The 27,935-nt window shown below is 39.5% G+C and overlaps 3 protein-coding genes across 10 annotated transcripts; 1 reads left to right on the top strand and 2 right to left on the bottom strand.

Annotated features, from left to right (window-relative positions):
- Positions 1 to 4,168: 4,168 nt before the first annotated feature.
- On the bottom strand, positions 4,169 to 18,608 carry cd164 (CD164 molecule, sialomucin). 2 transcript variants are annotated; one of them, XM_080882122.1, is made up of 6 exons: positions 17,887 to 18,602; positions 17,272 to 17,343; positions 10,939 to 11,004; positions 10,569 to 10,643; positions 7,822 to 7,902; positions 4,169 to 7,736 (listed from the first exon to the last, which is right to left on the bottom strand). In XM_080882122.1, exons 1-6 carry the CDS (start codon positions 17,954 to 17,956, stop codon positions 7,570 to 7,572), a joined length of 531 nt encoding a protein of 176 aa, XP_080738248.1. In that variant the 5' UTR covers positions 17,957 to 18,602; the 3' UTR covers positions 4,169 to 7,569. The 2 variants fall into 2 exon arrangements, with proteins under 2 accessions (XP_080738248.1, XP_080738249.1); XM_080882123.1 differs by lacking the exon at positions 10,569 to 10,643 and having other exon boundaries at positions 17,887 to 18,608.
- Positions 18,609 to 19,737: 1,129 nt separating this feature from the next.
- LOC308396645 (uncharacterized protein) lies at positions 19,738 to 22,529 on the top strand (the record flags this gene model as incomplete). The annotated part of the gene is made up of 7 exons (XM_080882124.1): positions 19,738 to 19,800; positions 20,746 to 20,825; positions 20,914 to 20,959; positions 21,317 to 21,408; positions 21,498 to 21,608; positions 21,726 to 21,999; positions 22,323 to 22,529. Exons 5-7 carry the CDS (start codon positions 21,544 to 21,546, stop codon positions 22,527 to 22,529), a joined length of 546 nt encoding a protein of 181 aa, XP_080738250.1. The 5' UTR covers positions 19,738 to 19,800; positions 20,746 to 20,825; positions 20,914 to 20,959; positions 21,317 to 21,408; positions 21,498 to 21,543.
- A 238-nt stretch (positions 22,530 to 22,767) lies between these two features.
- Positions 22,768 to 27,407, bottom strand: LOC308396643 (uncharacterized protein). 7 transcript variants are annotated; one of them, XM_080882116.1, is made up of 15 exons: positions 27,259 to 27,407; positions 26,953 to 27,092; positions 26,520 to 26,745; positions 26,332 to 26,407; positions 25,929 to 26,209; positions 25,811 to 25,849; positions 25,631 to 25,704; positions 25,449 to 25,526; positions 24,975 to 25,180; positions 24,794 to 24,893; positions 24,534 to 24,696; positions 24,325 to 24,431; positions 23,524 to 23,641; positions 23,260 to 23,386; positions 22,768 to 23,110 (listed from the first exon to the last, which is right to left on the bottom strand). In XM_080882116.1, exons 1-15 carry the CDS (start codon positions 27,304 to 27,306, stop codon positions 22,773 to 22,775), a joined length of 2,121 nt encoding a protein of 706 aa, XP_080738242.1. In that variant the 5' UTR covers positions 27,307 to 27,407; the 3' UTR covers positions 22,768 to 22,772. The 7 variants fall into 7 exon arrangements, 6 of the variants coding, with proteins under 6 accessions (XP_080738242.1, XP_080738244.1, XP_080738243.1 ...); XM_080882118.1 differs by having other exon boundaries at positions 22,768 to 23,077; XM_080882117.1 differs by having other exon boundaries at positions 25,811 to 25,846.
- Positions 27,408 to 27,935: the final 528 nt, after the last annotated feature.

Raw genomic sequence — 27,935 nt, 5'->3', positions numbered from 1 at the left:
TGCACCCCGAACAGCAGCAGGTCGAACAGCTGAATAAATGGAGCCCTGACCACAGATAAAACGGATGTGGGTTTTTAGTTGTATGCATGTAGGAGAAACCCATTTTTTTGTTGCCACACACTGTTTTTTTTTTTTCCTTTGCACAGCTGAAACAGCTCTGTTCTCCAGTGCTTGCTGGTCAGATGACATGGCAAATTTGCTGCATGCCTTTTGCACACACACATGTGCTGTTTATTTGAGTCAGCCACTTATAATGGGGAAAATAACCACATGTGAAGCTGCCTCATAACATTCCTCAACTTATCTCCTCGTTATCGGGCCTTAGTCAACATTTTTTGCTATTCTGTCATCAAGTTTAATACACGAATAGAAGTTCTGATCTACTCTAAAGTAACTTTAGATGTGTAATGCAGTCACATGGATCTGAAATGAGCACATTTTCAAGACTTTTTTTTTCAAGAGATACCTGCTTTTGTTTATTACTGCATTCATTTCATTATGTCACTAACATTGCTCGGTCTTGGTATTCTTGGCATGCTGCAGAGTTCACTGCATGGTTAAACAATGCACTGAGCTTGTGTTTGCAAGAGAGGAGAGACTACACCTAATGCATTGTTTCTCTGTCCTCCCATATTAGATTACACAGCATGACTGGACACAACAATCAGGTTAGCTAGAGACCCAACCCATGTCCACTTATGCAGCAGCTCCACCCACTCTCCTGACCCTGCAACTTTGATACCTTGTGACTACACAACCCTTCTTTGTCTGATTAGCAGTTGCTCCAACTGCAGTATTTTCTTAAAATTTTAGAGAGGAAAAATCCAAAAGTAGTATCTCCCAGTGTGTGGGGGGATTTTCCACGTTCTAGTAAAAGGCCCAGAGATGTTCCTGATAGAGCAACACAGTGTTTGCCCCTGAAAAGAGTAAGTATAGGGCTGCTGATTTTGCTTTTAACTGACCAAAACCATTATCGCGTTGGTTGTGGAACAGCCTCTCTGCCAGGGCCGCTGGAAAAATAACAATCTGCTCGACAAAAATAAACACACAGCTTCTTCGAGAGCGTAGACCATCGGACCGTGAGTCTTGAGTGTGCACATGCTCACTGATTGTCTTCAGAGCTTCGGTTTTTACCACATAAGCAAAACTTTCCTATGACCCGAGAAACTGTGCGCCCTGGTGGGTGGTGGTGTGAAACATTGGTTTTTATTCACAGGTTATGGTACGTGACATACAGTACACTTTGTACCTGCTGCTTTTTCAAAGGTTTGTAGCTGCTTGTGAAACACAAACAGTCAATGTTAGAAATGATAAAAATAGTTAACACAGTCATTAAGCAAGTGTTAGTCAGTCTTTATACTTTATGACATACTGGGTTATTTTTGGAGACTTTGAGAAAGGTTACCTCAGCTTTGTGTTGTATATACGTTCAAAGACAGTGTGACAGTGAGCTGCAAGAGTGTAAAACTAATTACACACAGGTCTATGGAAATTTTTTTTTTTTTTTGCATGTTTTTCACAGCTTTAATTTTCAGATCAAACTAGTTTTAATGTTAAACAAAGACAGCCTGGGTGAATACAAAGTGCAGTTTTTAAATGATGATTTCATTTATTAAAGAAAGAAAAATGGTCCAAACCTACTTGGCTGTGTAAAAATTATTAAAGAAAATGTTATTGCCCCTAAACCTAATAACTGGTGCCACTCTTGGCAACAAGGACTGCAATCAAACAGTTATAATAACTAGAAATGAGTCTTTTACATCACTCCTCTTTGCAGGATTGTTTCATTTAATTAAGCCACACTGAAGGGTTTTCAAGCACTAACTGCCCTTTTAAGGTCATGCAACAGCATCTGAACTGGACTAGGCCAAAGTCTTCATTTTGTTTTTCTTAAGCCATTCAGTGGTGGACTTGCTGGTGTGTTTTGGATCATTGTCTTGCTGCAGAACCCAAGTGTAGCTGAACTTCAGGGCATGAACTCATAGTTGAACATCATCCTTCAGGATTTTCTGGTAGAGAGCAGAATCATGGTTCCATCAATGGCAGCAAGTCGTCCTGAAGCAGCACAGCAGCCAGACCATCACACTACCACCACCATATTAGACTGGTGCTATGATGCTCTTTTTAAGAAATGCTGTGTTAGTTTTATGCAGATGTAACGGGACTCAAACCTTTCAAAAGCTTCAGCATTTGTCCCAAATCAATTGAGGATCATCTGTTTTTTTTGGCAAATGTCACATGACCCTTTGTGTTCTTTTTGGTCAGCAGTGGTTTTCTACTTGGGCTCTCCCATGGATGCCATGTTTGCCGGTCAGTTTCATACTGTTGAATAATGAATAATGTTAGAACTGCGCAAATGAGGTCTGCAATTCTTTAGATGTTCTTCTGGGTTCTTTTCTGACTTCCTTGGATGAGTCAGTGATGCGGTCTTGGACTAATTTTGGTAGACCGATCACTCTTGAGAAGGTTCACCACTGTTTTAAATTTTCTCCATTTGTGGATAATGGCTCCACTGGAGTCTGCTTCTCCTGTCTGTATACAGTCCACAGTGATTTTCTAACTAACTTTTTAAGGGTTGACCTTGAGCTGCTTCACTGAAGAGGTTTTTAGTGTCTTGAAGAAGTGAAAGAATGAACTTTATGCACATTTTGTTTTTGCTTTCTTATCCATATAATCACTTTATGACCCATCAGCCTCACAGTAGGTCATGAGCCCCTGATACACAAGGAAATGAAAATTGAGAGCAGGGATTGGGCAGGGTGGATTGGAGTGGATCCTGTATGGGCAATACAAAGAAAGCATGTGTGTCAGTGAGTGTACTTTTTCCACTAGACTCTTAAGTAAACAGAGAGCAACACACCTAAAGGAGCAGGTGAAGCTGGTCGAAAGTTGGAACAGTTTCTCAGACAAACAAATTAAAAATTTTATGGTTCCAGATTATTTGTAACATTTTGGGGTATGTGCTCAATCACCTCGCTTAAAGTATGAAAATAGAAAACTGCCGTAACAGCGTAACTCTCAGTTTCTCAAAACAGAAACAAGCTGAATGCTGAAATTCAATATGCACACGCTCAGTAAAGATCTTTATCCACCCATGGAAAACAAGCAGGATTAATTCACCTTAGCAGAAGCTTTAAACAGAAACCAATGTGTTCAGACTGTTAGATGTTGACAGAAAGTCTTGATATTGTTATAAGCAAAGTTATTGTGTTCGTCATTTTGCATCTACTGTCAATTTAAAGAGACCCACACAAACCAAAGACCTGATTAAATATACAGCATATATACTGAAATAAGGCTCGTGCTTCCGTTATGCTCACTTCTAAAGTCAACAATTAACATTCAGGGTTGGGAGAACTGACAAGGAAGTTTTTCCTTCCTATTCTCACCAAGTGCTTGCTCAACAGCGCCCGATTGTTGAGGTTTTCTCTGTATCATTGTTGGGTCTTGGTGCTATAAATAAAACTAGTATGCGTTTCATATATCAAATTAGGTTTTTGGGTTTCGTTTTTGTTTTCTTTAAATATAAATGGTCGTGACAGCTGCTCCCTTATTCACCAGCTGTCTACATGTTTGATTTAGCAACCTCAAAAGGGGATTTGGGTCTACTCCTGGGCTCAAATCAAGGATCTTTGACTTGTCAATGTGGAAACCCATACAATATGGAGTCACTCCATGAACTATGAAAGAAAATGTAAAATATATTGATAATTTTGCCATTAGTGTAGAATTTCTGCATAAATTATTTGCATTTATGCTCGCTTCCTCTTTATCAGGACAATCTGTCCTTCTGAATTTGAGCCAGTATTACTTATACTCACACAGAAACTGATACACCACCTTTTAAATGGCTTTTCAACTGTAACCATGGTGACAAGCGCTCTACAAGACCTGCCCAGGTATCGTCTTTCCACTGATGTAAATGACGAGTTCCCAAGCAAATGTTACGCTGCAGTGATTCATTTTACAATATTCAAACTTTATTGGTTTAACATTGTGAAATTAAAAGGCAACACTAGGAAACGAGGCAAAAAAACCAAAAGAAACCCCCAAAACAAAACAAAGTTTAAGAGGAAGTGGGAGAAAAGAAGGGCACAAAATAAGCACAAAACTTTTTAGGAGGCATTCTGGCACCTGCAGGAGTCTACATATGGCTATGTGAGAGGGGAAAGCCCAAAGGTCGTACCTACAAGACTGATGGCCTTTAACAAAAACAAACAAAAGCATTAAACCCACAAGAGAAAGGAGGAAAAAAATAAAATAAAACATACACATCTCTCTCTCTGAGCAGAACACTGATATGAGAGAACTCCGCAACCAAACGAGTTTGGATTTTGAATTTGAAATCTTACAAAAGACAGAAAGCAAGGTCATCTGATACAGCAATTGCAAATTAGAACCAAAGTGGAGTCACCATGTGACCATTTGCAGCGTGGAGGAAGTGTGACTTTACAACGCTAGAGGTTTGTGGCTGTGGTTGCAACTTTACTGCTGAATTTTATCTCTATATGCGGGTGAGAGGCTGTCCAGGCCACATGCGTGCTTTATTAAGCTGTAAAGGATTCAAATCACTAAAGCAGCACCTTTGATTCTGCTGTATACTTAAAATGCTGCTTCAATGGCATCGCTTGAAAGAATGGAACACAGTCAACCTCTCCCTTCCGCCCCACCATGCTTATCACTGCTCGTTTGATCAAGAAGTTAAGGCCGATTGTGACATAAACAGACATTTAAGCAGAATACGACACAGAAAACCACTTCACAGGGGCCTGAAAGTGCTGAGTCCCATCGTTACTTAATACATGTGGCATATCATTTTGCAATACAACTTTATATATCTATAGATATATCTATGAAATCAACTGAATAAGGCACTTTTCCTTAAAAAGGTGCAGGGACTGCGTAGGTATCTTGTAGAAGTTGCAGAGTAAACACAATGGAGATCAGTTATCCATGGATATCAACATTTGATGGTTTGTAAGGAACACAGCGACCACGCTGAACAGAGTTGCACAGCAGCCCACTCAGCAGCTGGGAATGAACTCAAATGTTTCTTTTAAATTGGCCGAAGGGACTCCACGTACAGAGAGTGAACGAAGGGGTGCAGCTAAGGCAAAAAACTCTGCAGCCTACCTGCCACACATGGGTCTTTGGGCTGTAGCCTAATGCCATCAGGTGACTGTAGGTTTTAAAGGCGTGTTAATGGTGAGCAGCAGAAAACGTGTAATCCAGAAATCACGTAAGCAAAAAAAAAAAAAAAAACCCCAAACCAAATCAAACAATAAGAAGAAAAACATTTCCACTGAATGTCTTAAAAAACAAGCTGATCATTCATTCATTATCTAGTAATATTTCAGGACGAATATTTATACAAGCATTTTTTTTCTATTTTTTTTTTTGGCTAAACCATGAAAACATTTACAAAAGCAAAGATAGAAAACAAAGCTCGTCAGTGCAACGCTCAATTTCCATGCCTAAACTGAGAACTTTGGCTTGATGCACACTGATTCAAGGCATTCTTTCAACTAGCATATGGGCCAATCACAAATAATCGTGTGTGTGTGTGTGTGTGGGTGGGGGGGGGTGTTTTGTTTTTTTAAAGTATACTGAAATCCCTAAGAGCATATGCAAAGGAAGGAAAAAACATCTCCAAGCATCCAGCATGCAAGAGGGGAAAAAGGCATTTAAAGAAAACATTCCTGACACTGGCAAGCAACTACAAGAAAAAAACAAAACAACAACAACAACAACAACAACAACAACTACTCAGGAAAAAAACAACAACAAAAAAAACAACAACAACAACAACACAGGATGTGGCTATGTACAAGAGAAATAAGAAAATAATCACAGTTAGCAGCAAGCTAATCAGAGGAATCGGCACAAGCTTTAAGCACAGCCACCAAGCTGTTTCTTCATTCACAATCCTCTCACTTAACATGGCAAAAATCCAAAATCAAGAGGTGCGATGCTCATTTGACAAAAACAACAAAACAGTCAAAACAGTCCAACATTTACCCCTATTCACTCTCTCTGATTCTCAAGTTTTTAAACACGCCCAATATTCTCCCCATTTCTTCACTCAGATTTACAACACCACTCTAAAACCCCCCTCCCTGGTTGAACTTGGAAAACATGAATTGCGAGCTTTTAGAGGGTAAATTAGATGCTAGAGTACCTTTAAGTACTTTCTACAAAGTTACCACTGAAGTAACTGTGGGTTTCATGCACTGAATATCTGATTAACTTACAGTGGACCCCCCCACCCCCCAAAAAAAGACCCAGGCCCTCCTGTTATCACCATCTACTGTATTCACCAACATTAAAGGCTCTTCAGTCCAGCTGCAATACGATGGTTCTCACGGCGATACAGTTCTCTCGCTCTTATAAACTAATAAACACTCACCCCTCCTTCTCTTTAAGTCATATAGGACATTAAAGGCACTTCACTGCTTTCACTGTCTACATCAAGAAATGTACTTACTATTAAAAAAAACAAAAACAACAAAAAAAAAAAAAACAACAACAACCCAAAACTTCCCCATTCTCGTTTTTAACAAATATTCTACCATCATTAATTTTTGATCCTTTCAATTACTCCACAGAATAGAACAGCCAGCTCCACGTTGGCAACCCGTGCATGGACAATTTGACACCGGTTAAGATCAGGAAGTTTGGGAGATTAATGGCTGGGAAATGAGCTCGATACATGATTTATTGCACTGAGCTGCCCCGCTGGCAGTTGGTGTTTTAACATCTTGAATATTAGGATGGAAAGGTAGGATTCAGCAGGAGAAAACACACAGCACTCCTAAATGTTACTGGAGACACCCATCAATAAATAAGCCTGTTTTTTTGTTTTATCCACGACATTGGATGATTTGGTTCTGCTTTTATCCCCTTTTTAAAAAAAAAAAAAAAAAAAAAAAAAAAAAAGAATCCCTGCCTCTTTTACATCATCTATGAACAAATATACATAATACAGCTGCACAGAGGGGAGGAAACCACAATTTAACAGGGCAAAAGCAAAACTGAATCATCAAAGTCGTCGTGTTAAAGAGCAGTTGTGATCTCAAACAGTGTTTCCAAATCAACGTGACCTCTGTAGCTGTACGACTCCTGAGCCGCTTTGTATACATGGATAATTCTTTTAACTCTTATGTGGCCTATTTAACTGACGAAGGTATGAGAAGGAAGGCTGTAAATAACACAACCCCCCTTCCTTTCAGATTCACTGGGAAATGGTCTTTGCAGAAATGAGTAACTGCATGATGGAGGTGGGAGCAGCTACCAGATGATGTAATCCATATGCTCAAGGCCTGAATGCCTCGTCACTGAGGATCTGTTTGGCTGTTGATTTATCACACATACGGGCATGCGTGGGTTCCTCTATAGTGACTACAACAGCAGCACTAAGGGAGGCTAGAATCACAAGTGCCACAAAGATGATTGATTACAAAATTAACCTGCTTGAAAACACTGTTTGAGACCACATGGATGAGTGTGTGCTGATCAGGGAGCTTTCTCTGAAAGGGTCTAGTTGGAGAGGATAGGTCAAGTGCGAACTTTTCAAAGGGTGTGGTAGTTGCGGTCCTTGGACTTGCAGAATTTGTAGAGGAAGAAGATGACGGCTTGCAGCCCCAGGACCAGCACTATCCCACCGATGAAGCTTGCGGCATCAAAGGTCGAGTTCTTGTGAGGGGCGGTTGTCGGGCTGACTGTTGTGACAGTTACAGCTGAGATGAAAGTTCAGAAATCGGTTACTGATGTTTCTGTACATTACAAGACAGACGTAAAAATCGTATAGTTTCTGAGACTTACTTGAAGAAGTACTCGAGGAGTTTGAGTGTGTCGTTGGTGGATTGGGGGTAGCAGTAGGAGTAGTAGTAATGGTTCCATTCTCTGTAGTAGAATCACAGTAATTACCCATCTATTAGCCTCAAAACAAGCAGGTTATATCACAAGTTTCAGTTTGTAATCCTTAAGATTTAAATTTCTGGTCACTGGTCCTGATTTAACACTATAGCTACACTTTGATTAGCTAGAGTGTAAACACTGGATAAGCAGCTTTTCTTTCCTAGAAGATGGCAAAAAAGAGACGAGAAGGGGCAAGGAAATAGCACGTATTTCAAAATCCCATGGATCTGATGGGGTGTTTGGTTAGTGCACTGAGAGATGTAATATAATATAATATGATATAAATAAAATAATTATAAGATGTGGTAAAGAAAATGCTAAAGAAATAATAAATGATACCAGCAATCACCAGCTGCCATTAAAGACAAACTGATTTTAGTTTTCAGTTTGTGCCTGCACTGTAGGAATGACCTTGTTGTTTTTGTATCAGTCATAGGCTTGAACTGAGCAATTCATGCGTCAGCTGACACAGTTTAAATGTTGACTCCGCTTATTCAGCACACACCAACAACGTTAATAGTTTGGATGCACTGAAATCTGATTTCATGCTTCATATGATGCAAGTTCTTTTCTAAACAACAACAACAGAAGCAGAGGGCAGTGAAGTTAGCTAGGAATTGGAGGTATGGTGCCTGTAATTTAAGCAGACCTGAAAATAGACTGATCCACACACCGAGCAGCTCCCGCAACAGGAATTTATCTGCTCTGTATGATGTTTTCCTCAAGCGTCTTGAGTCTTAAAGAGGATTTAAAAATTCAATTCTGTGTTTTTTTGTTTTTTTATTTTTCGCTAGAAATCTGATCAATAGCCTTGTGTTCAGAATCAACCATGCTACTGCACAACGGGATGTGCTTGTCTGTTTGATTGTACCCTGTAACTCTGATCTAACTTTTCACCTAAGGCTTCATTCACACAGGCCAAGAGACCCACTGGCAACCACTGATCGCAATGGAAAAAAAACGAATATTCTTCCATCAGTTAACATGGTTGCGGCCAGTTGCTGTGAAATCAACTGTAACCCTGCAGGTCTAAAGACCTGTCAGTGGCCCCAGTAGTCACTGGTTGCTAGTGAAACGTTTGCACTCTGCAACCACTTGGCAAGTGATTGCTGAAGGTTCTTACATGAATCTCGCTGCAATTTTCACTGTGTTATTTCAAATTTCACTAAAACCTAACTACAAATATAGATGAGAAAGTATATCGCAAGTGTTTGCAGACAAGTCAGCATTATCAATACAAACTATAGGAAAGGCCAACCCAATCAATAGGTTTTGAGTCCAGCGCTCTCTTCAAGATGGATCTGAAAATGTGACATCAAGGGTCTACGTGCCACAGATTGGCTAGTTAGTTGTGTCACTTGATGAATCATGAGAGTCTCCTTTACAAAAATCACAACTGCCATTTTTGAAAACCGGCAACAAGGGAAATGGAAAATTAAAAAATTTACACAACAATTCCCAAGTCTGACAAAAAGCCAGTTTGTACTTCATTGTAATGGGTAAGGAGTCGAGTTGATCCACGTAGGTATTAATGGAAAGCGGTTGTTAGTTGTCGCAATAAAAGCCACTAGTTGGAAAACACAGCAGCATTAGGTATCGAAATCCATGAAACTCTTAAGTATTACAACTTTAAGAGATCACATTTTTATTAATGAGACCACTTCAACATTAGCACAGACTAGGGCTGGGCCATATCATACCGTTCACAGTAATACCGGTATAATTTTGAGCAACGATAGAAAAATGAAATATCGCAATAGAATATGGGTAAAACGCGCATGCGCAGTGCCTTTGTTTTCATACACATACGTCGGAAAAAGCATGGCGGCGAAAGCAAAAAGTTGAATGAAACGGATGAACCAGAATTGGTTTGTAAAACTGCTGCAACTTCAGTGGTGTGGAATTGGTTTGGCTTTCGTCCGTCAGACACACAACAAAGCACTATTTTTGGTAGAGCATGCTAGCGGGCCGTCGTTATTACCATGTTTTTTGGAAAATACGGCGCACTTAAAATCCATCCTTTGATTTTTCTGAAAATTGACAGTGCCCCTTATAATCCAATGGGCCTTATGTATGAATTCTGGTTGTGTTTACTGACCGCGAAACGATTTTATGTGCTACACGGCGCTCGAAAATCTGTCAAATGTTTTAGTATGACTTTGCTAAGCTACAAACCCGCACCGCTTGATGGATTGTCGGAGCATTACAGCTATCGTAGTCAGGAGCCTGGTGGAGTGATACGTACTGTGCTTCAACATAATATGTTGTGTGTGTGTGTGTGTGTGTGTATAACCTCTTTTTAGGTTTTGTGGATATTATACATGGTTATGCTGAGGATATGTCGGCCAATTTCCACTGGAAATGCCTTTTGGTTAAACTGTCAGCAAGGAATTTGCACTGTTACATTTTTATATAACTTTAATGCACATAAAACAGCTGCTTGTTTAAGTGAAAATACATTGATGGGGGTTTTTTTTGCACTAATAAAGTTGTGGAGTTGTAAAGTATTTTGTCTAGTGTGAGTTATATCGTCAGTTATATCGTTATCGCAAATTTTCAAATGTATATCGTGATAAATATTTTTGGTCATATCGCCCTGCTCTAGCACAGACAACAGGAGGGAAAAGCTGAGGATTTCAGGGAATGGTTACCTGTGGTGTTGCTGTTAGAGGTGGTGGGAACAACAGTAGTATGGGGGGTTGTAGGATTGGGCGTACTCACAGAGCCTGAAAATGGACAGGGAACCAGCACCAAAAGAGGAGGTAAAGAGGAAAGCAAGATAAACCACTTAAACAACAAAGACATGTCACAACAGTCTACAACAGCATTTTTTTAATGTTACAAACACAAACAAATAGGAAAAACAGGAAAAGACTCAGACACTCAGACTGACCATTAATCAACACCTTAGTTAGTGAGACAAACAGAATCTCTTAGAGCCCAAAACATCATGTTAAAAAAACACGTAAAATGTTAATTTACACTCTGGTGTGTAGAATAACAGTTTACTTTTAAACCTACCGGAGCAGCTGGCGTTGATGCAGGAGTCATTTCCTTTTAGAGTCCCATTGTAACAGCCAAAAATTGCTGAAAGACAGAAAAGCATGATATTTTAAATGACTGGTTTATGATTTATATTAATTACATTTGCACAAGCAGTTAAACTAGTGTCAGCAACGGTTAATTACTGAAGTTACGCTCATACAGATTACAGAAAGCAGCCACAAGCAATAAAAACACACTCTGTGTACTCTAAAATAATATTCGATTTAAAAGAAAAGAAGCATATGTGCTAAGATGACGCTTCAAATGACGATCTCATTTATACAAACAGCGATTTGATCTGCAGTGAAGCAGTTCTAATTCCTTATCTCCCCCAGAGCGGTTGCTCACACAGCCCCACATCCTGCAGTCATGGTGTCTTTTTATGTTCTGCTCCGCCATCATTACACTTCCGTTTCATTTACTTTAAAGCTGAGCATGTCTCACACTAGTTTGTTTTATTTTTACTTATTTATTTCAGATAATTGGATACCTTCTCAGGGATCACAGAAGTATTCAGATTCTTTAGTTAACTATGCGTAAAAACCCAGCTATCCAAAATAAAGCAAAACAGATATGTAAAGAAAAATCTTTATCACCTGTTGTCTCCAAGTATTTCACCACCACTTATTTAAACTGAAGGTCATGAGGGCTTGAGCCTATCCCAGCTGTCACAGGATGACAGGCAGGGTACCTATTACAGTGCCAACACAGAGAGACCGATGACCATTCACACTCAGGGCAATTTGAAATCACCTCTTAACCCAATAAGTATCTTGAAACAGTGAAAGGACGCCGAGTTATCTGGAGGAAACCCACACAGGCACAGTTTATAATCTAAATATGGTGGAATGCCCGATATTTCAACAGGAAACAGTTAAAATGTTTTTGTTATTTATCCTATAACTGTGTAATACATTCATACCACATGGATCGGGAATTCTCTTTCATCAATGTTGGTGCGGTCTGAATTCCTCCACCTGCCCACGAGCTTGTGAACCCAGCATCCAAATAACTGTGGAAGCTGAGGGGGAGGGTAATCTGGAACCCCCCCCCCCCCCCCCCTGCACCACTTAATAGACAGGCAGTGGAGCACCTTCTCTAACATGGCAGCCTTGTTTTTTGTTTTCCTTTTTTTTAATTTATTGTGGTTCTTTATTTAATTTCACTTTGTTTCCTACTTCATTCTTTGTGTAATTTTTGCTTCGTGAAACCATTTTGCATTCTCATATCATACAGTTCATTTTCCAACTTGTAGTTTTCACTTAATGTTTTGGTTGCAGTAACTTGGGAATTTGCCACTTTTTGGGATAAACAAACCCCACAAATAGAAATAAAGAAAGGCAAATTAATTATAAGAAGCAATTTCATCTTTGGCTTGTTGAGGTTTAATCTCTTGCGTATGCGTTTTAAGTCACCTTTAAGTAACCTGTAACTAAAGTGGACTTCAGCCCCAAAAACTTCCAGACATTTCTTGAAGAGCTGCATGCAAGTACCTGAATACTCGACTCAATCGGATCAGACATACAGTCAAAGTCCATGTAATGTCTGATTGTGCCCGTGGAAGACTACAGATGGTAATCGCCATCAGAATTCACAGCTAGTGAGTGGATATCATGTTTTTTTTCCTCCTACTTGCTCTACTCGGACAGCATCTCTCGCCTTAACCAGTCGAAGCCTTTCCATTAGTGAGAATATGTATGAGGTGGATTATTTCCTTTTGTGTGCAATTCCCCGCCTTAATTCTTCAAACATTGTTGGAGGGTAATTTGTGAAAACAGTTTAAGGCTGTCAAAAACGTGGAGACACAAGTTTCCCCCTCAAATATAAAGTAGAGTCATTGAGTTATATTCCCTCATCGTTTTCAGCTAAGGTGACTTCACCTCTGTTTTCCAGCCTGTTGGCTTTGGTCATCTAGTTGTATGACATTTTAGCAAATAATCTCATTACTTATTAACCACGACAGAAGGGGACTTTGCCCTTCCATGAAGTCTTTCCAGACCCAAATACTGACAAGAAGTTAAGCTGCAGGATTCACTGCTTTACAGACTTCATTAACAGGAGCAAATTGAAATTCCACAAATTCAGTCAATTTGTGAGAGTTTCTCCACTGCTCAGCCTGTGTCACAGTGACGTGACAATGAGTCACTCCTGTCAGCAGCACCGTGTGACTATACATTCTGTCCACACCCAGCTTCACAGTGCAAGTTTCACTGCTGCTGTTCAGCATGAACCACGTTTTACTAAAAGCTTTTGAAACGATTCTGCAAGGATCAATTGGCAAAAATTATTAATTGATGGTGTCCAATTAAACTCCTGAAGTGTATGATGTGTTCCAGCTGAATGATTGGTCTACTTGAAGGCTATTTTTTTTCAGGAATGTTAAAATGCTGGCTGTTGCATCTCAAATGTAAGAAATGCAATGTTTTTCATTCTGAAACATGACCGTAAATAAAAAATTCAAATTAAAATACAAAGAGTAACTCGATCATGAGGAGCAGTTTTCACCCCTTTCAGATATGTTAAATACAATAAAGTCTAATCTGCAAGGGGGAGGGGAAAAAAACACTATATACATCCCTATTATTAAAAAAATCTTACTTAAAATCATTTTAATTGTGCATTTATTCCATGAATATCAGTGACAAAGCCAGGAGTCGCAAACACACGGCTTACTGTCCCATCTCCAGTGACTCTAAGGCTCTGCTGTACCTCAATTGTGGTGACTAGCATGGATGTATAAACATAAATGCTTAGACCTCCTGAAAACGTAAATAAATGTCCTTGAGGAAAAATAGCGAAGTGAATCAGCTTGCTTTTACTAACAACACTGCTCTCTTTATTCTATGCTCCATGTGCTACTGAATGTTCCTTTTTTGTTTACTATAAATACAGTTCAAGCCAGTAGGCTGCTATTTATTTATGTATTCTATATTCTAGCTCTATTATTGAACAATGACATACTAAATCATAAATGGTCCACTGCATAATGGTCACATGTGGTAAAAGATTTAAATTACACCTATTAATAATGTTCATAAGGTTAATTTATACTTAAAAGGCTCTGTTACTATTAAGAAAAAATAAGCTATATCAAAAGCTGAAGGTAAAAACGCAAGTTAAGCATACCAACAATATAAAAAACAGACTAAATAAATAAGTACTTATTTGAGTCTGGCTCTTGATAGCAAAGGTTGCTGACCCCTGAGCCAAGCAGGGCTTTCATTTATCAGGAAATCTTACAGGACATAAAAACAGTTACTGAGTAACAGCAGGCACGCACTTTGCTGTCACTTGTCTACAGGACATTGATTCCTAACACAGTCTTTAAAGGAAATATCTTTTCACCGTCAGGACTCTGTTACAATAAGCTGCAGTAACATCTGGTGATGGGATAAGCCATCAATTACCCTTGAGCTCGTCTTTTTGTGAAATCGCTCTCGCATTGGTTTATGAGCATATGGAGACATTACCATCCTGAATACAGGAACATCATAAAAGGGGACGGTTTCCATTCACTGCGCTGCACCTGGTGCTGTAAAACGTCATCATACACCACCTTTTCTTGTTACACTATAATCCAGAGCAGCCAAGCCCAATGACCCTCACCAGGTGGCTGCCCATAAATTAAAGACAAATCAACTTTTAACAGCAGGCGAGTCTGAAGCGGTTTACTGAAAGCATCTTTGTCTGAACAAAGTCAAAAATGACTCAGTAGCTGTATTTTCCACTCCACAAAGGGCTTATTTTGTGGTCTTGTGTATCAAGTTGTGCATTTTGCGCCTTGGACACAAGCGACTACCAAGCAGCTACTGAATTATAATAACTGGTTTGACAAGCTTATGATGCAATGTTTCAGCATAGCGTGTGTCACTGTGCTGCTCAAATGATTGTTGGCGTATTTGGTAGTTCGCTGCCACAACACACAAATGTGCAGCTCTTCCCTGTTTTTACGCACATCCTGCTACCTTAGGCTGGAAACTTAAATGACTCATTACCTTACCAACTGTGATTTTCAAGAAGCCCACGAGCAAGTAAATTCGAAATTATTTGCCCGCCTTGTATTTCACACCTTGTGTGTGACCAGACCCTGCAGGCAACGTATGCTGAACCACAAAGGAAGAGCATTTTTCCCCCCTCCTTCCTTTCACTCTCAAATAGGTCAGAGAGATGTTATCTCACAGCCAGCTGTGAAAGGTAGGACACGCTCTCAGCCTTTTTCCAAAATGGTGCCATTATCATCACCACCCGGTAACGTCCACAAATTGATGTCAGTGAAAGTAAGTCGCACAGGGCCTCAAGCATACCACAGAAAATAGCTTCATCTCAACCTGCACTTAAAAGGCACTACAGAGCGTGCGTCCACACATGTAAACTTTCAAGCTTTTAAATACCACGCATCAGGGAAATGACGCTGAAGACCTGTTTATACAAAATCCCTAAACCAAAGATAAATCTAGTTATGACAGTGTAGGAGGCGGTTACTCGCTACATCAGTGTGGTTATGCTGCATTTCACAAAAGCCGACTTGGACGTGTCCAGAGCTGACCTTTCCGGTTTTTGCTTAGTTCACTTCGAAGAGCTGATTCATTCACGACTGTGTGAGAGGTTTAGCTGTAGGCTTACACCAGGACTTTATAATGCAGCAGGCTTGAGAGCTGTTACAAAAGGCCAAGTAGACAAAACATGACTCAAGAGTTCTTATCTTATTTGGATAGAGTGGGGGGAAAAACTGCTATCACAAATATTTGTGAAATAAAACTAAAAATTACTATAAACCTAACAAGGCTATCTTAATATATTTTCTGAAGATTCTGGGCTTTTGGCATCTGTGACTTTTCCTCTCCATCCGTGCGTAAATTGTAAACCCTGGCATATGTCTCCTTTGGGAAACCTACCAATCCAGTCCTCTGAAAAGAGGCACCTAACCGCCATCTCACCTCTCCTGTTTAACCACCCAACAAATCTTCAGGCAGTGTGCATCATCGTTTCCCTTTCAGAGACAAAGCAGGAGGGGGTGTGGGATCAACTAATCTGAATACAGCTTCTCATCAGTAACGCTGTCAAACAGGTCAGCTCCCATGAGAGGTAAAGCGCAGGCACCTGTCTTATTAAATTTAACTGTTGCCATTTCGCTTCAGTGGCCCAACCTGTGATACAGTTGAGATTACAAAGAGTTCTTTAACCGAGCCTAAAGGCAGAAGATTTCCAGGCTGAGATCACCAGATACTTTTGTCTCAAACTTGAGGCTTAAATTATAATGAAGAGAGCTTATCTTTTATCCAATCTCCACACTCTTTCCTGCACTTCTGCCATTATCCGCTCCTTCCTTCAGTTCCTCTGCACAAGGATATTGCAGGCTTCCTGCCACACATCCCCTCACTTCCTCTCCCGATCATCATCTTCACAAATCACCAGAGACCTGTGCTGTGTCTCCTTCCATAGACACTGCACAAATATATAACAAGGTTCTCAAGGGTGATACAGTTAATATCCCCCTGGTGGGCCTCCACCACTCATGAGGATTAAAGAAGTAGCGTGCTTTAACCCAAAAATGACAGAAGTTTAATTGTATAATTTAACTCCTATCTGCTGACTCAATTTGTGCAACAGACCTTTTATTTTTAGAAAACAAGATCACAATACCTTGATCTCTGCTTTGCCCATAAAACCTGTAACCTTATTTCCTGGTAAGAGTGTGAAAAAAAAAAAAACAACTAAAAACAAAACACACCAAACCACAGGGGGAGGATGTAGTGAGTGAAAAGCCGTTACTTAGCCAGGAAATTATTTGTCATGTAGTTTTAGTCATGGCAGACCCTTGTAACTGAATAACGCATATTTCACATCACAGCCAGCACACTTCCAAATTAGGGCAGCATATTTCCTAACTGCTGTGCAAAAGAGTATAAATCAGGGACACGTCAGAGCAGGTTTGACTTTATGACAATAGAAAAAAAAGCAGCACAGAAATGAAGGGAATCGAAACCCCAACCAGAACTGAAAATAAATCTAAATGCCCCAAGGGAGAAAAAAAGCCCCTTATTAATCCCCCACAATCAATTTAATATAACAGTAGCAGAGCATTGCTCCAAACTTGGCTTGCATCCATAATTTACTTCCCAAAACCAGCCTGTTCAGATCCACTGGCACCAGCTGGGGATACCACATTAAGCTGCTGCTTGGGCTTTAGGGAAACAGGGATGAGATCATTGCTTTCTATACTGGGAATTATGCAACCAATAAACCCCAAGGCTTCTGGACATACAAACCTTTACTCTCATGCTTCAAAAATACAAGACAGGTACTCACATGAGCAATTACCCCAGTGGCATTCAGCGACTTCCACACATTTATCACATGAAGTTAGCTCGGAACATCCATCTGCAAAGAAATCAGATTTTAGTTATGGTTATTTATCATTTAAAGTAACTTCCAATAGTTTCCCTGTAGATCACCAGAAGGTGGCCAATTTACACATTTAAATCCTTTAAGCACAGATCATCAAAGCAAGCTGGTAAAAAGATCTTAAAATGTGGCTAAACTAACCCGTTTATATTTCATAACAACCCAGTCAGATGGATATGACAGTTTGGCTTAAAGCGAGTGTCACAATTCCTCTCAGAGGTCGCACCATGACACAAATAATCCCACTATAACGAGCTCAAAAACAAACGCTAGCTAGTCCTCGAGTCCTAAGTGGCCAGCGTGGACATAAAGATGACAAGCTGCTAGAAGGAAATAAGGTGGGGTGGTATTTTATTTTTACGTAAAGCGGGACATTTTTTTTTTTAAATAATAGGAGGTGACCGAAAATGGAGCCAAACGGGCAGGGAGATATATCTGTTTCCCGGGGGTGGATATCCGGCTAAAGAGCGGGGTTGTAGCTAGCTACTAGCTCGGCGACGAGAGGTCGCGAAAACTTACCTGAGTCTGCCGCGACCGCCGCGCCAATCAGAGCCAGAGCCACCGCGAAAAACACCACCTTCACGTACATGACTGCGGACAACTTATTGCTGAGCCTGCTTCAACAGGGGTGGAGAGGGGGTAAACGTATCTTGAGAGAAGCGTCGAGAACGAGACTCGGGAGATTTCACAGCTACCCCTCTGTGTTGCGTTTCGTGCCGCCGCTGTTCCTGCTGCTGCTCGCTAGCTTCAACACTTCCTACTTGACAGGTCATGTGGCAGCTCCTAGGGAGGGGTGAGAAAAATCAAGAAATGGGTCGGCAGTACGTCAACAACAGGGAAGGGAGGAGGGTGTCTTAAAGCGAGGAAGAGACTGCACTTCTGATTGGCTGAGACCCTGTTTAAAACACCTTATGAAAGTGCACCTGGTATGGCGTTATTTTTGTGCCACTATTCTGAGCGGACGTAAAAAAAAATTGAGCGCACGTAAAAAAAAATTGCAGGTGCAAGTGTTGCATTTTGAGGAGAAATTTATTTTGAGCTTACAAAAGCTGAATTTGAGTGAACAAAATTCATTGCTGCGTGCAAAAAACGTATTTCAGTGTTTGCGCTTATCCATATACACACACAATAGCACCCCCTCTCGCTCAGTTTTTTCATTTGCGCTTGCTCGCAATGTGTTGCTTGCGCTCACAACATTCTCTGCTTCGTACGCTCAACTCTCTGTACACCGTTATAAGTGTGCCACAAAACCAACCAATCACAGACTTGGTTTCAAAAATTCTGATTGGCTCTTACGGTCTCCAATCAGCTCGCTAGCTACTGCTTTCCGGAAACACTGTCCGAAATGTAGCTAAATCCAGCTAAAATCTCTTAAACCCCAATTTGCGGATAATATCTTTAATCATTTTATTTTAAAATATATTATTTTTTAAGACTATTGTTGGTGTAGTAGAATGTAGTTGCATCATACAACCATGCCAACTGACTAATTTTTCCAAATTATACTTGAGTAGCTCTCTTTTATGTCGTCGAATACTGAATAGCAGCACGAAAAGAGCATGTCCCGGCCACATGTAAGTAATATAAAATCATTTTGTTAATTATTATTCGCTTGATAACTGACGTTAGCTAATTTGCAAACTATGCAAACTTGAAAAATGATGTACCTCATGTAGTTTGTTTTATGGGTTGTTTATTTTTGTCTGAGATACATCATTTCATTGTACTTGTCCATGTTCCTTGCTGCTTTTAACAGGACATACTGAGACAGCAAATGATGCATAGACTTCTCTCTAAACTGGAAGCTGCTTTAAACCAACAACCACTAAATCTGGATTATTTGGAGTTCTTGACTCGTCATGAGCTTGTTCTGTTTGAATCTTTCTCTCAGCAAATAGGCGGTCTGTCAGAGATTACAGAGGCTCTACAAAACGTTCATCATCTGGTTCAGTGTGAAATTAACATCAGCTCTGTGGCCATTATTGAACTGGAAACAGAAGTTGGTCTGGGACCTGGCCACCCCAAAATCGTACTAGAGAGAGAAAGACTCAAGAATTTGTTGGACATTCAGCTGCCAGTCAGCTGCATTGCTAAATGTCTTGGTGTTTCAAGAAGAACAATCTACAGGAGGATGCAAGAATTTGACTTGTCTGTGAGAGGAACATACAGCACAATGAATGACCAAGAGCTGGACAACATCATATCGGCTATCAAAAATCAGATGCCAAATGCTGGCTATCGAATGGTTCAAGGACATTTGGTTTCTATGGGTCTCCGTGTTCAGTGGTGGAGAATGATGGCCTCCATGCATCGAGTTGATGCTGTAGGGATCTTCAAACGGATCACAGAACTAGGCTGTGTTGTGCGAAGAAGCTACTCGGTGCGAGGCCCTCTCTCCCTGGTCCACATAGACACAAATCACAAGCTAATAAGGTAAAATACCCACTTATATAGCTCTAACACAAGTTGGGCAGAAAGATGCACGTTATACTTTAAATCTGCTTTAATCAACCTTATCTGATAGGTCTTTCAGTGTATTTATAATATTTTAAAAAGCACTTGATAGAGTAATATTAAGTAAAAGGAATACAGGATGTGTAACAAAACCAGCAATATTGTTAATTGTAAATTTTCTTGAGCAATTATTTACACTTTGTATATCGATATTTTCCATGATAACAAGCCTATCAACACATAATATGTTAAGTGCTCCAGAAAACTTAAAAAAAAATCATGACAAGAGAACTAAAATATTTAGTCTCATTGAACTTATAAACATATAAAAATGTTGGTATTATTTTCAGCACACCTGACAAGTGTTAGATTTGTATTGTTGATTGTCATTTATGCTTAGAAATATTTACTTATATATGCTTAGAGTTTTGTAATTAGTTGTAGATTGGTAGAGGTTTTGATCCTTGATAGTCTGCAAACTTTGTGTGTATTAGACAGCACTTTGGGAGCATGAGAGGTCATACCGTGTCTTATTATTTTATGGTAGGATTAACGTAGTTGCGTCTGTTCTAGTCTAAGTGCTCTTTGTTTAGATGAACTGCAGGACTTCCTCACCGTGTTATCTAGGATGAACCATCTAGGGGGAGGGGGAGGCTACCCTCTTCCTGACCAAGGATGTTTGACCCTTTGATCAGCAGTCCACACACACACACACACACACACACAGGCAAGGTACTCTTTGTGTGTATGTAGACGTCATATGTTAATGAACTTATGCATATTCATGTAACCTCAATAAAAGAACAGTGGTACGGGAGAACGGACGAGAGCAACTGGGGTCAAACGAAGGAACGGTGCCTGTCCGGTTCTCTCCCGTGCACGAGAAACATGAAGAAGCTTGCCTACTTGTGTCTTGCTTTGCAGTGTAATTATATTGCCTTCAACGTTCCAGCGGATGGGTTCAAGCTACAAACCTATCAACAAGTGTCCAGTTTAAGTCAGTGGCAAGTGTGCATACTGAAAAATTTATTTTCAATGTCTTACATGTTCTGCAAATCAAGCCTTAGTGAGATTGTTTTCCCTCTGAAACAGGTACAATGTTGTGATCTTTGGTGGAGTGGATGGCTACTCAAGGAAGGTAAAAGTGTAACTGTTATGTAGAATATTTGGTAGTTTTGAAATGAGAGCTTTATTAGGTTGTTTTTTTATGAACATCAATTATTCAGCAAGCCAACATAGTGGACGATTTGCAATTATTATTTTTTTAAATTTCTAATCAGTTCTTTACCAAAAAAGGTTAAACTAAAAGGCCATTTTCATTTTTTGATAAGTACTACCAATATTGATGTATAGACTACTCAAGCTTTGAATTATGGTTATGAACATAGAACCGTACAATATTCCTTGAACACTTATTATGAAACTGCATTATTAACTGAAAAACTATACATGATCTGAAACCAGATCTTTAATTTTCCATTTGTTTTTACTGCAGGTCCTGTACTTGGATGCAGCAACTAACAACAGGGCAAAAACTGCATTCTCATTTTTCCTGAGATCAGCCCAGCTTCACGGCTTGCCATCAAGGTTTTATGCCCTGATTTAATTTATATGCTAGCAACAAGTATCATTAAAGAAAACTTTAAAAATTCCTTAAAAATGTATTTTTATCATAGGGTTAGGGCAGATCAAGGAGTAGAAAACCTGGACATTGCACATTTCATGTTTGCCACAAGAGGAACAGGGAGAGCGAGTTTCATATCTGGAAAGAGTGTCCACAATCAGAGGTTAGTCTTTTGATGTTTTTTATATTATTATTGACTGCATGGGTAGATTGTTGTAGCAGTTCTGATATTGATTTGAAGCATGAAATACCTGAAATCCAAATTCAAATGTATTTACAGAGTAGAACGACTTTGGCGTGATGTCTGGATTGCAGTCACTAGCAAGTACCATGATATTCTTCACTCACTCGAGGAGGATGGCCTGCTTGACATTTCAGATGTCATTCATCTTTTTGGTGTCCACTACATCTTTGTCCCTCGACTCCGAGCAGATCTTGTCACCTTTGTTGGAGGATGGAATAATCATCCCCTCAGGACAGAAGGTGGTCTCACTCCTGAACAGCTCTGGTGTATGGGACATCTACAAGAGCTGGACGAGGGCGAGAGACTTGAGGTACCAGCTCATAATCTGATTTTTTTTTTTTTTTTTTAATTTAAATGTTGAATTTCAAAATTTTAGTTAGCAGTTAACTCTGCTCTTCTGAAATTAACAAATTAAAACACTTGCAGCACATCTGGGAGATGCTTCTGGTGATTTTATACATTCTTGCTTATCAATTACCACTAATCTAAATTACAGTAAGAAGAACATGAAAACAAAGGCATTCTTTTTAAATTGTTGTATTTTAATGGAAAAAACGCTTACACAAAATAACATTCCTCCCAAAAGTGCCTATTCTGGAATAATGACCATTATATATGTTTGTGGATTTGAAGGAGCTTCGGGATCCAGGCATTGACTGGGAGAGTGCTGTACTGCAAGAAGAATCTAACAGCACAGTTGTGGTTCCTGAAGTTGAATGCCCACTGGATGAGGAAACCCTGGAGGGGCTTCAGAGAACTATTAATCCCTTGGAACATTCTGAGTCACACGGTCGTGACCTGTACATACAATTCTTGCTACAGGTGTCAAACCAACAGTGACACTTAACATGGACGTGAAAGTCAACGTTCTTTTAAGTTCTCAAATACTGGATTTCTTTGCTAAAACATTCAGATTACAAGTAGACAAGCAAACAAAGCACTTGCTTATTATCTATCAACGTAGGACCCTACACAAAGTTTTGAAGTCTTGTCATTTTCATGAAACGGCTACGAACATCTTAACAGCTAATGTTTACAAACATTTTTACTCATTTAGTTTCCAAATTACAAGACAACAATGTGTTAAACTCTGTGGAATCCACCACCATATTTAACTGCTGCACTCATTATGGTTTTAAACACTGTGTAAGTGTCCAGATGCTGCACTGGAAAAGTCACAGTACAAGTGCATGCACTCACAACTGGGTAACAAATGGAGTGATCTCCCAGCCGCTCCTTACATTCATGGTCAAACTTGCATGTTATTTTGAAATGTATCTTTTCATCAGGAAGGATGGGAACATGGGACTGGCCGGTCATCCACTGGAGCACATGGTGGACAGCAAGAGACTCTGATTTTTCACCACCTGCACCGCCTGTGTTTCCATCTGTGATGTTTGAAAATGTTTCTGAAGTCTTTTCTAAATAAAAAGCAATCTGGATTACAATGTTTTAAATTAACAACTAAGAATACTTTCTAGTGCCCTGCATGTTAAAGCAAAAATATTTAACAGATGCATACGGTATATATACAATACTATAGGTATATACAGCTAATACTATATAGTACCTGATACTTCAATCTCCTGCAAGAAATCTTGCAAAAAATTTATGATCTTCCTCTCAGTTCTCTCCCTAGATGTCCCTTTTTCACTGAAATGTGGTTGGCAGCTCATCATAATGAAATCAGCGTCTGGCTGTAAATAAGGAAATAAAGTAGATTATATTATAGATATATTGTTCATTCAAAACTAATAAATAAATACAGGATAACTACAGTACAGATAAGTGGACTGTCTTTGGATCAGACTGAAGCTGCTATGTTAATACTTACTTTGAGGATTTTCCCAGGAACAAACAAACTGTGGCAAGCTTCAGGATTTACAGCCATCAGGTTCACAAGACCATACAGTTCCATGCCCTTTCGGAGCTGCTGTAGCATTGGAATCAGTCTTGTTGTAGAGCAGGGGTGCTCAATACGTCGATCGCGATCGACCAGTCGATCGCAAAGGTAGTATTGGTAGATCGCATGGCATTAAAAAAAATAGATGCCAGCCTATCATCCATCCCGTCACTTGATTGATACAGGGAAGCCAGTCAGATGACAGCAGATTTTTTCTGACGCTTAGGTCGCTGCGCATGCGCAAACAGCGGCGCGAAGTGTAGTAAAACTGACAAGCTAGTCAGCGAGTTAACTCCAATTTTTAGCTCTCGGTTTTTTCTCTTAAACCTGGCCGTCAGCAGCTACTGTCCGGACTATGCATCCCTGGCTGATTCAATTCAGTGCAAGTCATCAGAGTAAACTCAGGTAATGACAAAAAATTTACATAGTTAATTGTGTTGTGAAATATTGGATATTGCGGTTATGCATGTATATACATTGTAGATATAAAGAATCCTCAATATATTTATAAATAAGTATATGTTTTGGATTTTTGTAGTGGGTAGATCATTTTGACTTGGTCATTTTATAAGTAGCTCACATGCGGAAAAAGTGTGAGCACCCCTGTTGTAGAGTGTAAGACAATAGCACTTAAAAATAAAAATAAAAAAACAAAAAAACAAAATGAAAAACTAGTTGGGGAGGGGGGGGGGGGGGGGGTGTTAATGATCTCTCTGATTTTTTCTCCCTTACCGGATCATGCTTTCCTTACTATCCATCTTTATCTGGTTTGTGTATCCACAGCTGACAATTTCATCAGCCCACATCATCAGAGACTGTATGTCTGCTGCATCTTCAACCTGGAAATGTATAATGTGAAAGAGGAAATACAGAAGGTTAAAAGTGTTTAAAAACACCATACTCATAATATATCATGTGCCAGAGCTAAACCAGGTGCTCACTTTGCGGATGAGCAGGGAAGATTCCACATCTGCAACATCCTCCTTAGACAGACAGCTGAAATCAACCTCTCCTGAGCAGAGGAAATTGTAGCACCATTCTTTGAAAAAGGCAGGAGATGGGCCTCCTTGGGCGAGGCTGACTGCAATTATTTCACCAACAGTTCTGTGTAGACAAATGATTATAATTCATTTTCAGGTAACATTTACAAAAATATCGGATGCGTATTAAATGTAATACACAAAGCTCGTATGTAACCAACCTGAAGTTTTCATTATCAAGATCGGTCAGAGAATACTTGGGGTTTTTGCCCTTGTTCTCAAGTCCTTCAAAGAATCTGCTTTCAATACCTGAAATCATGTCTTTCATACAAAAAATATCCGCATTTTTAAGTTATCCATTATTTATTGACACTAGGACAAAACAGGTAATAGGCAACTCACCACTCAAAAACTCTTTCCTAAGTGCTCCTGTATCCACGCCTGCCTCTCCAATGAAAACCACCCTAAGAACACTGGTGGGAGATGCAGCTTTTTTTCTCTGCCACTGGAGAATGCCTCTGTCTGGAAGGTCTTCTCTGTCCACACACAACTTAAATTCTGTTGTGGTGTCGACTTGTTGTTCAAGGCAACGCAATACATCTTCCACGCTTAACAAAAACAGGGTAGAAAACATCCTAAGCTCTCAAAGAAAAATAATCATCTTTAGATTAAAAGAGGCTACCACATTAAACGTGATTAGAAATTATTGCAGCATGTTCTGTGCAACAACCTTTAACAATAATTTAAAGTAGTGTGATCATAAAATGTTTTATATGAAATTAAACCCCAGGTATTGTGTAAAAGATCTTACACATAATTTTAACAAATGGTTCTGCATAATAGTGTGTATATGAATTATAATAGAGCAAAAAGTACCTGTCTGTTGTGCATACTGAAGTTTGAGCTGGTGTCCCTGTAGTTTGGTCATTTTCTTCAGGCACCATGCATTGAAAGCTGATGACAAAACAAAGTTAAAAAAAAAATAAAATAAAAATACATATGTTTGCGTGGACTGTTACTGATTAACATTTTTTCATAAACGGCTGAAAAAAGATTACCTATCCCCACACAGACTCGCATGGACTGTGATCTCATCTTCAGGAAAATCCTTAGTGCATATTGGACAAATAACCTACAATTCCAAAAATGGGTACATGTTAGGCATAGTGGGAAAAAGATCATTACCGATACAAAATTCATTGTAGTTACTATGGTTTTTAGTAATGTGCTAGGTTTACCTTGCATTTGCTTTTCACAATGCATAACTCCGATTCCTGCTGAATCAAAAAACAGTAATTGTGATACTATATTATTTAATCAAAATTGCTCATTTTGATTTCATCAAAATTGTCTCACCTCATCATCAGTCTCATCAGGAGAGAATTTTCCTTTGCACGTATTGATGTGTACTGCAAGCATCTGCAGAGGCATAACTTCATTACACTGGTAACATATCTTCTTTGGCATCTTTGAAAAGTGCTGTGAGTCGGGAGGTAGAGGAGATGTGTCTAATGTTTCCTGAAGAGGTACTATGTAAAAAGTGGATTTGCCACCTCCTGACACAGCTTTCAGTGTTTTGACAGAATATCCTTCTGTTTCAGGTGGAATTACAGTGAGCTTTCGTCGACCACTGCCACCTTTATTGACAGAAAAATAGCATAAACAATCAAGCAGCAAAAGTATCAACTACATAATCATAATGCAGTATGAGCACGCAAGAATGCCAAAAAAATACATAAAAACTGAATTAACAACAAACCTGTTGCCTTATGTAAGAGCCATCCTCCACAAAGATATTCCATTTTTGGAAAGGTTTCTTCCAGAAGTCTAGAAATCTTAGTTAAAAACACCGTTAAGCAGAATGGAACACTAAATGGACTGTGGCATATGATTCAGGCTAAATGCGTCTGCCAATGACTGATTTTAATACTGACTACACAAACTTACCTCTGCATGGTCACCATCTTCTGGAAGAGACACTGTTTGTCTCCCCATGCCAGCTTGTAGGAGTTCAAGCTCCTCAGCTGGCAAAGGTGTGTAGGATGTGTTTTTTGACAGCAAATAAAAACTGAGGCCTGTGGTCTTACTGCCTGCCTTAACAAGCTGCTTAGTAGATGTTAAACATCTCTTTTTACCACGGCTCAAGTGTGATTTGAAATATCCTGGAAATGATCTGTGGGATGAAAATGCATGAGTTTAAAAAATGCAGTGTTGCATAACATAAGGGTTATTGTTTAATAAAGTTATTAAATATGACATCAGTCCTTAATAGCACATTTTAATTTAAAAATCAATGTTGATAAATCCACAAACCAAATAACTTTAACAGAAAAGATTGCAAAAAGTTAAAATAAAAAAAACACACAAAAAAAGCAAAAACCTTGTCATCTCTTGCTGGATAGTCAGATTTCTAGGCTCCGGCTGCCCACTCTCTGTTGGCCTCCCTGAAGGATTTGTGGATATGTTGTTAAGCAGCAAAGACACCAGATTTCTTACTGCTGACTCAACTGCACCATTACCCTAAAAAACATGATTAGGATACACTGCCTCAGTAAGACAACTACGCTGGTAATTACCCATAAGGCTAGCTTAAACTCTACAGCTGCATCTGTAACTACAATTTCACAGCATATTAAACAGAAAGGACAGCAAATTACTAAATTCACACAAAAAAAATTAAACTCACCTGATACTGTGGTGTAGTATTATTGGAGCCATTGTTTGATTCTGCCATCTCTTCTTTAGCTGCAGAGTAAATCAAAAATCCCTCTATCTGCAAGAAGCGAGGCTGAGTGGACAGTGTTTCCGGTGTCCGGACAGCAGTAGCTAGCGAGCTGATTGGAGACCGTAAGAGCCAATCAGAATTTTTGAAACCAAGTCTGTGATTGGTTGGTTTTGTGGCACACTTATAACGGTGTACAGAGAGTTGAGCGTACGAAGCAGAGAATGTTGTGAGCGCAAGCAACACATTGCGAGCAAGCGCAAATGAAAAAACTGAGCGAGAGGGGGTGCTATTGTGTGTGTATATGGATAAGCGCAAACACTGAAATACGTTTTTTGCACGCAGCAATGAATTTTGTTCACTCAAAATCAGCTTTTGTAAGCTCAAAATAAATTTCTCCTCAAAATGCAACACTTGCACCTGCAATTTTTTTTTACGTGCGCTCAATTTTTTTTTACGTGCGCTCAGAATAGTGGCACAAAAATAACGCCATACACCTGTGCCTCAAAACACGGTTAAAATAACCTCACACTGAAGCCGGGATGGACCCGCTAGAGGGCCTAGCTAATCTTTTACATCCACTATCCCTGCTCTGCATATGTCCAAATTATCTCAGCCCTGCCTCTTTTTGTCTCCAAAGC

Source organism: Rhamphochromis sp. 'chilingali' (assembly GCF_963969265.1).
Source record: "Rhamphochromis sp. 'chilingali' genome assembly, chromosome: 5".
Classification (NCBI taxonomy): domain Eukaryota; kingdom Metazoa; phylum Chordata; class Actinopteri; order Cichliformes; family Cichlidae; genus Rhamphochromis; species Rhamphochromis sp. 'chilingali'.
This window is presented reverse-complemented; position numbering and strand designations above follow the sequence as displayed.